Source organism: Leucopleurus acutus (genome assembly GCF_964270905.1).
Source record: "Leucopleurus acutus genome assembly, chromosome: 2".
NCBI lineage: Eukaryota > Metazoa > Chordata > Mammalia > Artiodactyla > Delphinidae > Leucopleurus > Leucopleurus acutus.
Genome location: NC_139143.1, coordinates 25130241 through 25147143, shown reverse-complemented (window position 1 = coordinate 25147143; position 16903 = coordinate 25130241). Strand labels below are relative to the sequence as shown.

At 36.9% G+C, this 16903-nt stretch overlaps 1 protein-coding gene across 1 annotated transcript in view; it reads left to right on the top strand.

Moving 5' to 3' along the window:
- Nucleotides 1-12805, top strand: part of CNST (consortin, connexin sorting protein) — a 115658-nt gene extending 102853 nt beyond the window's left edge. Inside the window, exons 10-11 of the mRNA XM_082833474.1 lie at nt 6895-7030; nt 10177-12805. Coding sequence (XP_082689600.1) covers nt 6895-7030; nt 10177-10382 — 342 coding nt within the window. The 3' untranslated portion in view covers nt 10383-12805. The remainder of the gene's footprint in view (nt 1-6894; nt 7031-10176) is intronic.
- The last annotated feature ends 4098 nt before the right edge of the window (nt 12806-16903 follow it).

Genomic DNA, 16903 nt, shown 5'->3' with positions numbered 1-16903 from the left:
TCTTAGAACTGCTTTTGCTGCATCCCGTAGGTTCTGGATTGTCGTGTTGCATTGTCCTTTGTCTCTAGGCATTTTTTGATTTCTTCTTTGATTTCTTCAGTGATCTCTTGATTATTTAGTAACGTATTGCTTAGCCTGCATGTTTTTCTGTTTTTTACGTTTTTTTCCCTGTACTTGGTTTCTAATCTCATAGTGTTGTGGTCAGAAAATACGCTTGATATGATTTCTTGAGAAGAAAGTGTAATCTGCTGTTTTTGGATGGAATGTCCTATAAATATCAATTAAATCTATCTGGTCTATTGTGTCATTTAAAGCTTGTGTTTCCTTGTTAATTTTCTGTTTGGATAATTTGTCCATTGGTGTAAGTGAGGTGTCAAAGTCCCCCACTATTATTGTGTTACTGTTGATTTCCTCTTTTATAGCTGTTAGCAGTTGCCTTATGTATTGAGGTGCTCCTATGTTGGGTGTTGTTGTATCGTCTTCTTGGATTGATCCCTTGATCATTATGTAGTGTCCTTCCTTGTCTCTTGTAACATTCTTTATTTTAATGTCTATTTTATCTGATATGAATATTGCTACTCGAGCTTTCTTTTGATTTCCATTTGCATGGAATATCTTTTTCCATCCCCTCACTTTCAGTCTGTATGTGTCCCTAGGTCTGAAGTGGGTCTCTTGTCGACAGCATATATATGGGTCTTGTTTTTGTATCCAGCCAGTCTGTGTCTTTTGGTGGGAGCATTCAGTCCATTTACATTTAAGGTAGTTATTGATATATATGTTCCTATTCCCATTTTCTTAATTGTTTGGGGTTTGTTATTGTAGGTCTTTTCCTTCTCTTGTGTTTCTTGCCTAGAGAAGTTCCTTTAGCATTTGTTGTAAAACTGGTTTGGTGGTGCTGAACTCTCTCAGCTTTGCTTGTCTGTAAAGGTTTTAATTTCTCCAACAAATCTGAATGAGATCCTTGCTGGGTAGAGTAATCTTGGTTGTAGGTTTTACCCCTTCATCACTTTAAATATGTCCTGCCACTCCCTTCTGGCTTGCAGAGTTCCTGCTGAAAGATCAGCTGTTAACCTTATGGGGATTCCCTTGTGTGTTATTTGTTGTTTTTCCCTTGCTTATTTTAATATTTTTTTCTTCGTATTTATTTTTTGATAGTGTGATTAATATGTGTCTTGGAGTGTTTCTCCTTGTATTTATCCTTTATGGGACTCTCTGCGCTTCCTGGACTTGACTATTTCCTTTCCCATATTAGGGAAGTTTTCAACTATTATCTCTTCAAATATTTTCTCAGTCCCTCTCTTTCTCTCTTTTTCTGGGACCCCTATAATTCAAATATTGGTGCGTTTAATGTTGTCCCAGGGGTCTCTAAGGCTGTCCTCAGTTCTTTTCATTCTTTTTTCTTTATTCTGCTCTGCAGTAGTTCTTTCCACTGTTTTATCTTCCAGGTCACTTTATCCGTTCTTCTGCCTCAGTTATTCTACTATTGTGTCCTTCTAGAGAATTTTTAATTTTAGTTATTGTGTTGTTCATCATTGTTTGTTTGCTCTTTACTTCTTTTAGGTCCTTGTTAAACATTTCTTGTAATGAGATTTTGGATCATCTTTACCATCATTACTCTGAATTCTCTTTCAGGTAGACTGCCTATTTCCTCTTCATTTATTTGGTCTGGTGGGTTTTTACCTTGCTCCTTCATCTGCTGTGTTTATCTGTCTTCTCATTTTGCTTATCTTACTGTGTTTGGGGTCTCCTTTCTGCAGGCTGCAGGTTCATAGTTCCCGTTGTTTTTGGTGTCTCCCCCAGTGGCTAAGGTTGGTTCAGTGGGTTGTGTAGGCTACCTGGTGGAGGGGACTGGTACCTGTGTTCTGGTGGATATGGCTGAATCTTGTCTTTCTGGTGGGCAGGATCGCATCCAGTGGTGTGTTTTGGGGTGCCTCTGACCTTATTATGATTTTAGGTAGCCTCTCTGTTAATGGGTGGGGTTGTGTTCCTGTATTGCTAGTTTTTTGGCATAGGATGTCCAGCACTGTAGCTTGCTGTCGTTGAGTGCATCTGGGTCTTAGCGTTGAGGTGGAGATCTCTGGGAGAGCTTTTGCTGTTTTATTATACATGGAGCCAGGAGGTCTCTGGTGGACGAATATCCTGAACTCGGCTCTCCCACCTCAGAGGGTCAGGCCTGACACCGGACTGGAGCACCAAGACCCTGTCAGCCACACGGTATCTATAAAATGTCTGGGAGAAACCGCAGCAAGGCCGGCTTCTTAGCAGTTGCAGCCGTAACAGGAAGCTTATTCCTCCCTATGGGTGGGGCAACAAGTCTTCCTGCAGGTGCAAGGTTGCCTCCTTGGTCCTAAGAAAACTAACTTCTTGTCACCCTCACTATGGACTAGGCGCCGACATTGTGGTAGGACCACGCATGCGCCCTTTTTTCCTTTTTAAATTAATCTTTGAAAAATTCAATATCAATGTACTTCATCATCATTTGTTTTTTACTCTCCATGTTGTCTTGTTCTAAGATGCAGCATTGTAGTGCCAGAGAGCACCGTCATGTTATTTCTAGAAGACAGATTTCCTCCATTTAGCTGCCTCCTCTTGCTCCTGCTGTGACTTGTTATATTAATTTGCTGTAGTAGTAGCCATGACATTAATGTACTTTCGGATTATTGAATGACACAAAGGATTTTTCATCTAACCTTCTCCTCCACAGTGTCTCTAGACTGACGGTTTTAGCCATTAGTTTAAGTATCTCTTAATTCAGGTGATGTATAAGATAAGGATTTATTGCTATAAAGTGTTTTGGAAAGACAAAAGAAACTTATTAGGTTTATTTGAAAGTTCTGTTCATCTAATTTGAATTGTAATATGTATTATAACAAATGACACTAAGCAAAATTTTAATACTCATAGAAAATAAGATCTTTTCACATTAGGGAAATGGCAAGAGGTTTAATCTTGAGTTAGTATTCAACTCTGCCCATAACTGGTGCTACAAATGTAAGCAGGTTATTTAAGCTTTCTCAGCTTGGCCTCTTCATCTGTAAAATAGGACTGGTAATGCCTGTATAATAGAGTTGTAAAGATTAAGTATGAAAAAAAAAAAAGATTAAGTATGAAATATTATGTAAAGGTCTTTACATAAAGTGCAGGTTCACTAAATCATAGTTCTTATTATGGAGCCCAAATCTAAAGGACCAGGCAGAGAACCATGACTTGTTCCTTCAGTGAAGAACAGTACTAGAAAATTTGACACTGAATGACCGGAATTTCATTCTCTACAGTGAAATTGCTGGCATTTAAGCTGTTTATAATATACTAATATGATTTATGAATGTTATTTCTCAAGTTATCTGGAAACCAAGCAAAATTTACCAACCTTGAGCTTCTGGGTTGAGTAAAGCCTTGATCAGTAAAAGAATATTATTTGGTATCTATTTTCTCCTTTAATTTGAGGAGGCAGATCTAACAGCAAGGCCTCTCTGAATGTGCCAGCAGAGTTGCAGAATAATTTTGTTTTTTACAAACAGTTCATTATTAAAATGCTATTTAAGATGATCATTGCTGTTTGAGGGGGAAGTGCAGAAGAGCTATTTATTTATAAATATACAGGGCTAGGTCGGATGGATGTTTCATTATTTGTTTTAATTCTGCACTTATTCACAGAGTACCACCAGTAACAATTACACTAATTACAGCTTAGACAGTCTTTTTGTTCTCAGTGTAAAGGCTTGGTATACTTTGTTTTGGTAGGAAAGGAATTTGGTAATTGAAGTGGGAAACTAAATTTAGTTTGGTTTTTTTTTAACGTTTTTTTTGGCCGCACCATGCGGCTTGTGGGATCTTAGTTCCCTGAACAGGAATTGAACCCAGGCCCATAGCAGTGAGAGCGTGGAGTCCTAACCACTAGACTGCCGGGGAATTCCCTAAATTTAGTTTTTAAAGCTTTATTTTTTGAGGTTTAAAGTTTCTTAACCTTTTAATATTGACATTATGTTAAAAAATTAAAAGGCATAGAAATGTTTTTTAAGAGTAGTTTGGAGAAGACACATTTCTATGAGCCCTAACTCAACTTCCCAACCTACTTAGAAACACTTGGCAGTCTTCTGAATGAGACTGTAGACTAAGACCATCACTTTGTTTTAACTTACTTGCCTTCTACCATAAAATTAAGGTAGACTCTACCAAAGTCATTTCTTTTTGTTTGACTGTCTTGGTATGATAAGTAGGAATTTCTGTACTAGGGGTAGGTTCTAAGACGCTTGCCCCAAACTCTTGTCAGAACAGAAAGGACCGCACCCACCTGTCTTCTAAGAGTTTCCCTCTTGGCTTGCATCTCCTATGCCTAAACTCGGTCCCACCATCCCTATAAACTATAGGACAAGAGGGCAGTTAAAAAAAGAAAGATCCCTGGAGAAGATCCCTGAATAAGACTGAAAGGAAATAATGGAAAAGAACACATTCCTTCACTTCAGACACTGGAGCAGGCCTGCTGAAACAAAAGATTCTTGGTGGGAGAGAAAAAGGAAAAGCATGTAAAGGCTGTGGATAGATTTTTTTGCCAGGAATTAAGGGTTGAGTGGGGAGGGTGTCAAGATAAAATGTTGGCTCATCCCACACAACTGTAATGTCTCATACTCTTACTTCTTCCCTTTTTCAAAAATTTGCCAAAGTTCATTGCCATCCATAGTAAATAAGATGGGGCCACTTGGGAAGTCTTGTATCCCTTAACTGTATGACTTCTGGAGCCCAACACACCAGATTAGGGCAAGCAGGAGGTAAGGTAGGGGCCTAACAGCTGCTGCACTAGGACTAGCTTCTAGGTCTTGGAAGCACATTCTGTGTCTTTCCAGATGATTTTGAGAGTTTCTCTTGGTCTTTCAACATCCATTTATTCATATTTGCAGTGTCTTTTGATTTATTATTGGGTCTGTCTCTTGAATTTACAGATTCAAAACTCAGATCATAAAGACATACAGTTAACAGTAATGCAACTCTGGAGCTTGTCTTTGTAACTATTCTTAATAGGATTGTTTTTTCTAAGTAGTTAAAGCAACTTCAAAACACCTATGGTAGGTGAATTCACTCTTAGTAAATGTACTATTTTATGGAATGAAATAGATAGTGAATGAATCTATGAAAAGTTCCTATTTTTTTTTACATTTACTAAAAATTTAAAAAGTCAATGATATATCTTTAGTAGTAATATACTCATTAAAATTAATTTCCATTTTCCATGTTTTGCTCTTTAGAAACTTATTAGGATTTCTTTCCCTTCCTCAAGTACCCAGTTTCAGCAAGGTACTTGTAAAATCATTTTTCTTTGCTGTATGAAGATCGTCTTTAATATTGTTACTTTCTAACGAAAGATTTGAAAAACTATTCCTTTGCATAATTTGTACTTATCATTTTAATGTCACTAAAGTATTTTAGCTTTCTCAGAAGAACTACATCATCTGAAATACATATTTTCTATAAAAAGAATAAATTGCTAACTTATTTTTTTTTTGAGATAATGGTTTCTATAGACCCATGTTCAGGGAAGCCCAGTAGAAGACTATATTGAGTTATTTGGCCCTAAAAGCATTGAGTTATAAAAAGAACTAATAGAATCTGTAATGTTTATGTATAGCTCATTATCAGAGGTGGCTGGCTGGAACTGGAAGTCATATTAAATATTTTATACCATTGATCCGATAAATGACATTACAGGAAGTCCTCAGCTTACAGTGATCGGATACCAGCAAGTCACTGACATCAGCAGTGTTAGGGCCACAATGCCCACCTATGTCATCACCTACAGCTTGTTCAAGCAGGCAACTCACAAGTCAACTTCTGTGAATCAACCTACTGCCTAGGGGGGCCTATGGTAAGGCCTCCAGCTTCCCAGTTGGCTCTACCAACTGATTCTGTTCTCTTTCTCCCTGTGCCTCAGAGTCTTTTAACTCCTAACTGGCAAGGGTTTCTGTTTTGTCTTTGTTCCTAAATAAAGGGTGGGGTGGAGGCAGAAGAGAGGTGTCCCAAGTGAAAACTGGAAAGACAGCATAGAAGGGGGTAGCAGGGGGACCAAAGAAATAATAGAAGTCTTTTTCTATTTGTTTTCTTTTTCTAAGGGCCAAATACTGAATAGTTTAGACTTTATGGTCTGTACTTAATTCTGTCGTTGTAGCAGCCATACACAATATGTGGATAAGTAACCTTGGCTGTGCTCCAATTAAATTCTATTTGCAAAACTAGGAAGCAGACCTTTGGCCTAGTGGCCATAGTTTGCCACCCTCTGCATACTACAGGGTAATATGTCCCTAGTAAACTGGGTCTAAGAGATATTCTAGAAGAGAAGTCCTTAAGATATTTAGAGCACTAGAACATTATTTAGTAAATGTGTAGTTTCTCAGAGGAACTGAGGACAACACTCATTTTGATGTTAAAAGTTGGTATCAAATATATTTTAAGTCTCACATGTTCATTTCTTAAAAATTGCTGATGAATGAAAAAAGCAGCCTCTGTTATAAAGCAAAACCCAGGACTAATGGTTAAGCAAAGAGAGGCCATAAGGAATCACTTTATAGATGACTTAACAGGGAAGCGGAGCTATAAATGAGGATAAACTAGGCCTGATTTCCAGTCCATGCTGTGTCACACTGCCTGGCCCTGGAATCAGTTCAGGGCTTTAGAAGAGCAATCAGAGTTTTAGATGTGTGTATTTGGCAATATCTGAAGACAAGCGAAAGTATTATTCTGTTAGATTTTGACGACTGTGATTTTTTTCTGTAGGAATTGGTTAAACCTCTAATAGGACTTCAGATACCCCTTGAACTGAATTAGCCTTCTTACCATTACATGTGAAACATCACTGATATGTCCCGCCATAATATAACAAACAGTGCTTACAATCTCTGACAGGTTGTTCATGCTGAAGGATTGGTCTCTATATTAAAGAAGAGGAATAATACTGTAGGAGATCATCCTGCCCAGATGCAACAGAAACCATCTAAGCGAAGAGTGAGATTCCAAGAAATAGACGACAGCTTAGATCAAGGTAAAGTGCTCAGACTGTGTCTAACACAGATTTGATCAGTGTTTGCTGAAAGAATGAATTAATGTACAATAAGGTGTTTGGTAACAGGATTTGTAAAGAATATGTGGACTTAGTTGCTTTATCTTCTGTAAAGAAACACAGAGGATCAAACTATCATCAGTTCTTAAATAATTCCTAAGCAATTTGTTTTGCTCAAATAAGTGAGCAAGTTGCAGAATTCATCTCATTGCCTTCCTGTCCCACAGATAGTCCTCAATTTTCAGAGCTTATTTCAGTTTCTTTGTTTCGTGTTTTATTTTCTAGTTTTTGTTTGGTGTTTTTTAGTGAGCCTGCTATTTTTGTCTTCTTTTCAGTGGCAGTTCATACTCCTTCTTGACTGATGTGGAAAATATTTATGGATTACAAATATTTTCTCTTCGGTGATTTCTTCTTGACTCTGTAGAAAGAGGTGTCTCTCAAGAGTACAGTTTAGGGCTTCCCTGGTGGCGCAGTGGTTGAGAGTCCGCCTGCCGATGCAGGGGATACGGATTCGTGCCCCGGTCCGGGAAGATCCCACATGCCGCGGAGCGGCTGGGCCCGTGAGCCATGGCCGCTGAGCCTGCGCGTCCGGAGCCTGTGCTCCGCAACGGGAGAGGCCACAACAGTGAGAGATCCGCGTACCGGAAAAAAAAAAAAAAAAAGAGTACAGTTTAACACTGTTGCTATTGTTTGATTTTTTTTTTCCTCCTGGGCTTATATTTAAGGTAGTAGTTAAATTTGTCTAAGGTCTAGGTAAATCAGAGTGAGTAGAAGTATAGCCAAGAACCTGTCAGTATGCTTTTCATGTTTATAAAACAACTGCATTGTTAAAATAACAGTGTCAACGTGTAGATACCCTTTCTAAATATGACATAAAGTGATAGCAATAGAGGTTTCTAAATTTTTACAATTATAAAGCTGGTAGGAACCTTGGAAATAATCTGTTCCCACCCCTCATTTTACCTCTGCACCTTGCTTGTAACTATCACAGTCCTCTCCAGATAAAGTGCTCAATTCTTTGTTTGTACCAACTGGTACTGAATCATTGCATACATAGTAGGGGGAACCCAGGATTTAGAACTGACAGTCCCTAGTTCCCTTAGTAGCCATCTCGTCTTACACTAAGTCACGTAACTTGTGCTCAGTAGCCGCCTGTGCCTCCTGGCTTCCATGTTGGACAGCACAGCTCTAAATACTATCAGTGCATGTAGTTAAAACAAAGTAGATGTTTTAAAATAAATTGTATCTAAATGTTTGTATATAAATATATGAGAATGAAGAAATACCCAGAAAAGTACATAAACTAGATTGTTAACAAAGATAAGAGGGTGGGTGGGAATCATGCCAAAAAGAGAAAAGATGGTAAAAATACTGAACTGACCAAAAACCAAAAAAACCCCAAGAAACACAACATGAATGATATGATCCTTTTTATTTGTGTGTATAAAAATTATGCTAAGTATAAATTATTAAATCTATTAATGTCTATTAACTATTAAAATCTATTAAACTGTAAATGTGTAAATCACAGGACAATACAATTACATAATCCTGTTTTTATAAAAATCCTGAAACCACATGTGTTTGATCTGGAAGGATACACACCATATTTAACAGTGTTTACCTCTTGGTTGAGAGGGGAACATGATTGGGTAGGAATAAAAGGGAAGAGTCCCTTAGACTCTTAGATACTTTCATGTTTAAATTTTTATGGGGAGAATATATTCACATATTACTGTAAAATCTTCCAAATAAATTCTATTTGGTTTATATTGGGTTCTGTAAAATTTGTTTTTTTAATCATAAAAGTAATATACACTAATCATGAAAAAACTTAGACAATAATGAAGTAGAAAGTTTAAGGCTCCCAACCCTCCCTCCCTTTTCCCCCAGGTATTGATTGAAGTTCTTACCATCCTTTCAAAACACATTCTGTATATATGCATGTATATGTGTGTACATACACATGTGCCCTTTTTTTTTTAACATGAATAGTTCATTATATACTGTTATGTCACGGCTTTTTAATTTAACCATCAATCTTGGACATCTTTCTTCGAACAATGTATTAAATTTACTCCATTCTGTAAAACAGTTGCATAGTATTCCATGATATGAATCTCCCATAATTATTTAACTCTTCCATTGTAACTAGAATAACTAAGTTATTCTCAACTTTATGTTATAACAAACTTTGCGGCAGTGAACATGCCTGTAAATATGCTATTGTGTTTTGTGCAGATCTGTAGGCTTAATTCCTGAAAGTGGATTTGCTAGGCTAGGTGATCAGGACCATATGGACCAGTTGGCCTCAGGCAGTCCTTCCTTGTTTATACCTATTGTCCCAGCACTGCATTCACTTAACACTCTTTCACTGTCAAAAGTGCCCCAGGCTGGATGATAAATTAATTTAAAATGTTAATAGATACTGCCAGATTACCTTCCAAGAAGGTTTTGGTACACCCTCATCATGCTGATCATAAAACTTCTTAGTCTTTTCCAAATATTTTTAATTTTTCTTTAATTACGAGTGATCATTAAGACTTTCAACAGAGAGTAGTTATTTTCTTCAATATAGAAAGACTTATGTGGACATTTTTATTAAAAACAAGCCTGCCAAAGTTGTTTAAGAAATGAAATTACTGTACTAGCTAGAACTTCACTATTCCACTGAAAGATAAAATTGAGTATTACTAAGATGCAAGATCCCACTCAGACATTTTTGCTTGTTTGTTTAATATCAAATTGACTTTGCTTTAAGGTGGTCCCATGATGTGAACTCCAAAGATACTGTAATAGTGAGGTTACATATAATTTGTACTCTAAAATAATGCTATGAACACATCAGAGAAGTATTGCCATTTTTTTCTTCTTTTTTTATGGAAATGGTTATATTCATTGTATAAATGAGCTAGTTTTAATTTTAGCATTCACAAGCTCTACAAGTATATATCTTTATGGTAACTAATAGGTCCTTGTATAGTCATTGGTGTCCTAGCTTCCTGTCAGTGACTATCCATAGAGGACTAATATTAGAAACATCTAGTTATCTTAATCAGTGAGCAGACAGCAGATACTAGGCATTAATTTTGTGTCAGTTTAACCTTACTCTGTTTTCCTGTTTGCAGATGAAGTTGGAGGTGGTTCCTGTATTTTACTGGTCTTGCTGTGCATAGTGACGGTTTTCCTTAGTGTGGGAGGAACTGCATTATACTGCACTTTTGGTGACACGGAGTCACCTGTTTGTACAGACTTTGCAGACAACATGGATTTCTATTACACTAAGTTACTGCAGGGAATGGCAGGACTTAAACACTGGATCTACCTCTCCTAGCAGCATTCAAGAGGGACAGGCATGCTGGCCGTGAGAATCAAAGAGTGAAACTTTCTAAATAGCTTTTATTTCAAGAGTTCTGTAACATGCGCCTCCCTTCCCCAGTGAGGAACCACAAACATCAGAAACAGCAGCTTTAACTGGCAAAACAGAGGAACTCAGAATAATCCACATAATGATACAGATATTGATCTGAGCACTGTGGATGGAAGGAATGGTCTTTGGAGAGCATGTCCACCTCCTCCTCACTGTTTCCTAGTGTAATGAGCTACAGAATTAAACAGGGCAGTGTTGGAGCCAAACCATTTTGGGCTACCTTGTCAGGCTAATGGCTAAGGACACTTGTGGTTTATAACCATTTGTCCAAAGACATTGCTTCCAGCCATCACGCAATAAGTTTGTGTGTAATGAAAAAGAGTTACCTTACAGTTTCAATGTCTTTTTTTAGTTCACCTTAGGAGCTATGTAATTTAGGCTTTGGGCACTCTCCAGATTTCCATTTGTGAAATGATTATGTTTGTGTGTGTGTGCTTGTGTATTTCAGACAGTTATCATAAGCAAAAACCCAACGTAGAATAACAAAGATTATTCTTTCAACATGACTATAGATGTGCAGCCACAAAACTTTCAAGAAGGCTTAACTGTGGAACAGATGAACGGTACAAATCTTGGCCCTGAATTAAGAAACTGTGACAGATCTGTGACAGTTAACTTCATTAACTAGCCAGAAATTAATCACAGGCCTAGAGGTAAAATTAAAGAGCTCCCTCTGAGTGTCAGGCAACCAGTTTCATCGTGGATTCAGTGCTTCCTGATATAATAAATGCTGGATTCATCTCGATTCAATAAATACTTACTGAGCACCTATTATGTTCTGAGAATCTAAGAACCCTTCTATAAAGATAAATAAGGTATTAGTTCCTGCTCTAGATGTTTTAATTCTGGCCTTATGTAAAATAAACTAATACTTTGGCAAATGAAATTAAATCATCATATATAATTCAGTATTAACAGATCATACATTCAGATGCTTGAATGTGCGTTCATATCATGGGCTTGATTTAGACCTAATCATTAGGTCATTAGGCGAAAATTCAATCATATCTTAAATAGGCAAATGTCTGATTTTTATTTAAATCTGTCAATTTCCTTTTCTAAGGTGCAGTGGTCTAACAATTAGGAAGCCTTGCTTTGGCTTTTTATATCATTGGCAGCATTCTAAAAGAAACAAAACACATGAACTATAGTTTTCTGGAAATGACTATTATTTCATGTTTTTCTGTGAGGATCATTTGAAAGAAAAAGAGAGTTTTCTTTCTAGTTGTTACTGGCTGGTACAGTACCTCCCTTTGTGTTTCTGCTTATTTATTTAGACTTATGATTTTTAAAGGGCTTTTTATAGAAGTTGAAATTGTGTCATTTAGCATGCATCTGGTTATCCCAATGCTAGATATTTAATTACTGTATACTTAGTGTTTTGATTTTCTATAATTTCAGCTCAATGTGGTTTTAGGCTTGTTTATTTTTAAATTGATGTTTTATTTTTACTTATAATACTGTTTGACTTGTCTGTATCATGTCACCATAAACTATAATATTTTCAAGGATTACAGATCAAAGATATTTATTTAGAAGTGTACAAGATACTGAAATCTAGATTCCTTATACTTAAGGCTGATTTTATTAGAAGATTATTTTAATGTTCTATTATAAATTTTAAGAATTTGTATTCAAATTGTATGTAAATATGTAAAATGTTGATGGTACTATATTATGTGGTTCTGTAAAAGACATTCACAAAGTCTATAGTGAGGGGCATCCCCATCAGAAGAGACAAACCTCTTCTGTTTTACCCTCATGATTTCTAGTTACAGAAATTTGGTGATGCTGATTTCTGCCGGTTTTATGTGAAGATAAGTCAAAGTTTCCCTCCTGTTCACCTTTTTAGGTCACTGTTGAAGTCCTAAAAACTCTGTATGTCATATTTTCCTATTGGCCACCAAGACCATTACTTCTGAAACTGAAGGTTTCCTGGGAACCTTCACACTGAGGTGAAAGAACTGAGATAATACTTTGGTACTCTGTGGAGTCCAGTTGAGTCTCAGAAGAACCACGTGTGTCCTCACTACTTCCCAGGGAGGGTGAGGTGAGCCCAGGAGCATATTGATGTCTTGATTTAAAATAGGCATGAAATCTCAACTAGAAAAATTAGGACAACTTTTAAAAATGTAATTGTCATTTATTGCATGAATTGGAGTAATTCTATCTGGTGATGAGAGAAATTGTTATCTCTCGCATAAAAAAATCATCCAGTTTTACTATAATGTAATTTTTTCTGTCATTTGAAAGCACTGACAACTATTTGTAACTAATCTTCCTTAAGAACTGTATTTGAGGGTAACAGATCAAGCTTGTAATTTAAAATCTATACCCAAAAAATGTCTCAGAGAGTTTATTTGAACCCCTTGGGTACTGAGAAAAACCGCTTTAAAGTGAAAGTAAAATAATTTCAGAAGTTGGTCTGGCACCACGAGTAGATTACTTTGGGTAGTCTAATAGCTCCCTACGTAAACGCTCCTTGCTTCTAAAACACTTCCCCATCTGCCTGAAACAGCAACCGAAATTCACTCTAAAAATTCATTCCTTTAGATTTAAAAATCAAGTCCCTCTGGGAGGTTTACTATATTGAGCTGTGAATTATGCTAAGAGGATTTAAAATTTGAAGGTAGGCCTTATTTTGAAAGGACAGATGTGAATTGGATCTTGCTGGAATGGCAGGGTGGAGGAAAGGGTAGGAATTTAGAAGTAAAAGAGGGAAGGTGGGGAAAGGACAAGAAATCTTTTACCTATTACCTGTTTTGCTAAAGCTGACTTTGTGACGTTTAATCCCAATCCAGAGAGAGACTGAATATTTATGTTCCCACTAACGTGACCTGTATAACTCTGTTCATTTCTATGGGCTCAGTTAATATTAACCCACCCTTGTATACTTAATTATGAAGTGTATATAGTGTTTTCACATTTATTCATTTGATGCTTACTTAGATCAGTAAACACACATCCCTTAAATTAGGTCTTGTGACTCCCGAAGCCATTATACTTTCTCTTCTATCATGTTGCCTCCATCCTCAAAAAGAATAAGAGTGATCTAGGGTTTATGGCACAAGTTCTAGTGCCATCTGCTATTTTAATAACCTCAAAGATAAACATTTGGTGAGCCTCATGTACTAAGGAATTTTCTTTAAGGAATTCTGGTAGCTTTTAAATCTCTCTTGGTGTAGGCTACTGAGCATCTCTTCTTCCTGGTCCTGAGAAGAGTAAGTCCTGAAATCAACCTCTTGTCTCTTGCCCCGAGAACAGTGCAGAACCATGAGCAACAGTGTTTATTACTCTCTGTACCTTGGCAAACATTGGAGTGTCTGCAGTGTGCCAAGCACTGAGCTGGGTGCTGGGGCTCTCGAAACAAGAAATGGTACCAGCTTAAAGAAGTTAGTGTCTGGTAAGGTAAATATATTTGTGAAAGGGGAACAAAAAATGAAGAAATATAGGATACTACTACTCATGGGGATAGAAACTTGAGCTCATCCCTCCCTACCATGTGTCATGCTTTTTTAGGAGGAAAAGTAAAATTCTCTCTAGGCCACCTGCATAGCAGCTTGATAGACAGGAATCTTTTCTTCCAGCCAAAATTCTATTGAGTATTACTTTTTGCCTCTAGTTAGCATTTGTGTCATTAATAGCGGGTAGGCTTTCCAGGAGTAGAAAACTGCTTGGCTAGAGCCTTCTTCAAAATTGAAAGTCTGAATAGCACTAAATAGCACAATGGAAAACTTTCTCACAGAACTGCAGGTCCAGATGCTTCTCCAGTAAATTCTAGCAATCATTTCAGTAAGATATAATACCCATCCAACAAAACACTCTTCAAATAGGAGAAAATACTTGCTAATTCATTTTATGAAAACAATATTGATCCCTAGACCTGACAACAATCCCTATCAGAATTGCAGCAATTTTTACAAGTTGACAGGCTGATTTTAAAATGTTTGGAGATGCGTGTGCCCTAGAAGACAGTCAGTGAACTTGTTAGAACAAAACTGGAGGACTTGTACTTCCAGATTTCAGAACCAAATGCTGCAATAATCAAACCATGGTATGGCAAAAGGAAATCCACGTGTATGTGTTCAATGATCTACAAAGGTGCCAAGGCAATTCAAAGGGGGAAAGGAAGTCTTCAACAAATAATTGCTGGAGCAACTGTATATGCCACTGGGGAATATAATTAACGTAGACTTTTGCCTCACACAACACAAAACTTAACTTGAAATAAGTGGATCTGAGCTATAAAACTTCTAAAACAAAACAGGAGAAAATCCTTGCAACCTTTGAGTAAGCAAAGGTTTCTTAGAACACAAAATACACAAACCATAAAAAAAAAGAAAGGATTAGCTGGACTTTTAAAGCACATGCTCTTTGAACATGGTTAGGAAAATGAAAAAGCAAGCTGAAGAGTGGGGGAAAATTCACAATACGTTTATCTAGTAAAGGCCTTGTATTCAAAATATGTAAAGATTTCATGCAACTGAATATGACAACCATTTAAAAACTTTGAACACCCCTTTCAAAATATATATATATATATATATATATATATATATACAAATGGCTAATGAGCACATGAAAAGATGCTGAATATCATTAGTCATCAAGATGCAAATTAGAACTGAGATACCACCACACACCAGGTAGAATAAAATTTAAAAGACTGTCACAACCCCAAGAATGAAAGGGTGGTTCAGCCTACGAAAGTCAACGAAATACCTCACATTAATAGAATAAGGGGGAGAAAACTGTATGATTGTTCCAACTGCTGCAGAAAAATATTTGACAAAATCCAACATTCTTTAATGATAAAAAAAAATCTCAATAAACAAGAGAGGAACTTCCTCAACACGATAAAGGGCATTGGTGAAAAACCCACAGCTAATAATATATATCTCCCAAAGAATCCACAAGAAAGATGCCAGAGCTAATAAATAAAATCAGCAAAGTTGCAGCATTACAAGATCAACCCATGAAAATCAGTTGTTTCTCTACACCAGCAATTAATTAACATTACAGAAAGGAAATTAAGACAGCAATTTCATTTGCAACAGAATCTGATAGAATAAAATACCTAGGAATAAACTTAACCAAGGAGGAGAAGACTTGTACACTGAAAACTACAAATCATTGATTAAAAAATTAAAGAATAAATAAATGGAAAGGTATCTTGTGTTTATGGATGGGGAGACAATATTGTTAAGATGTCAATAATACCTAAAGTGATCTACAGATTTAATGCAATCCCTATCAAAATTCTAAGAGCCTTTTTTGCAAAAATGGAAAAGCCAATTATCGAATTTATATGGCATTGCAGGGGGACCCAAATAGCCAAACAAATCATGAAAAGAGAAAGACAAAATTGGAGGACTCACATTTCCCAATTTCAAAACTTACTACAAAGCTTCAGTAATCAAAACAGTGTGATGCTGGTATAAGGATAGACCTACAGACCAATGGAATAGAAATGAGAATCCAGAAATAAGCCCACACCTCTTTAGCCAGTTTATTTTCAATGAGGGTGTCAGGTCCATTCAATGAGGAAGAATTCTCTGTTCAACAAATAGTTCCAGGACAACTGGATTTCCACATGCAAAAGAATGAATTTGGACCCCTGCCTCACACCATATACAAAGATTAATGCAAAATGGATTGATGATCTAAATATGAGGTAAATCCACAAAACTCTTATAAGGGGTACATACAACATTTGCGTACATCTTCATGACTATGGATTTAGCAATGGATTCTTAGATATGACAACAAAGGCACACAACAAAAGAAAAAACATAGGACTAAACATTTTTTTTAGGACTTCCTAAAAAAATTTTTTAATTTGTGCATCAAAGGAAATTATCAAGAGAATGAAAAGACAACCCACAGAAAGGGAGAACATTTTTTGCAAGTCAGATATCTGGTAAGGGTTTAATATCCAGAATATGTAAAGATCACCTACAATTCAACAAAAAGACAACCCAATTTTAAAATGGGCAAGAGACTTGAATACACATTTTTCCAAAGAAGATACACAAATGACCAATAAATACATGAAAAAATGCTCAACATCACTGATCATCAGGGAAATGAAAATCAAAACCACAATAAGATGAATGAAATGATACATACTACAACATGGGTGAACACAGAAAACATGTTCTGTGAAATAGCCAGACTCAAAAAAACAAATAGTGGGGCTTCCCTGGTGGTGCAGTGGTTGAGAATCTGCCTGCTAATGCAGGGGACACGGGTTTGAGCCCTGGTCTGGGAGGATCCCACATGCCGTGGAGCAACTAGGCCTATGAGCCACAACTACTGAGCCTGCGCGTCTGGAGCCTGTGCTCCACAACAAGAGAGGCCGCCATAGTGAGAGGCCCGCGCACTGTGATGAAGACTGGCCCCCACTTGCCACAACTAGAGAAAGC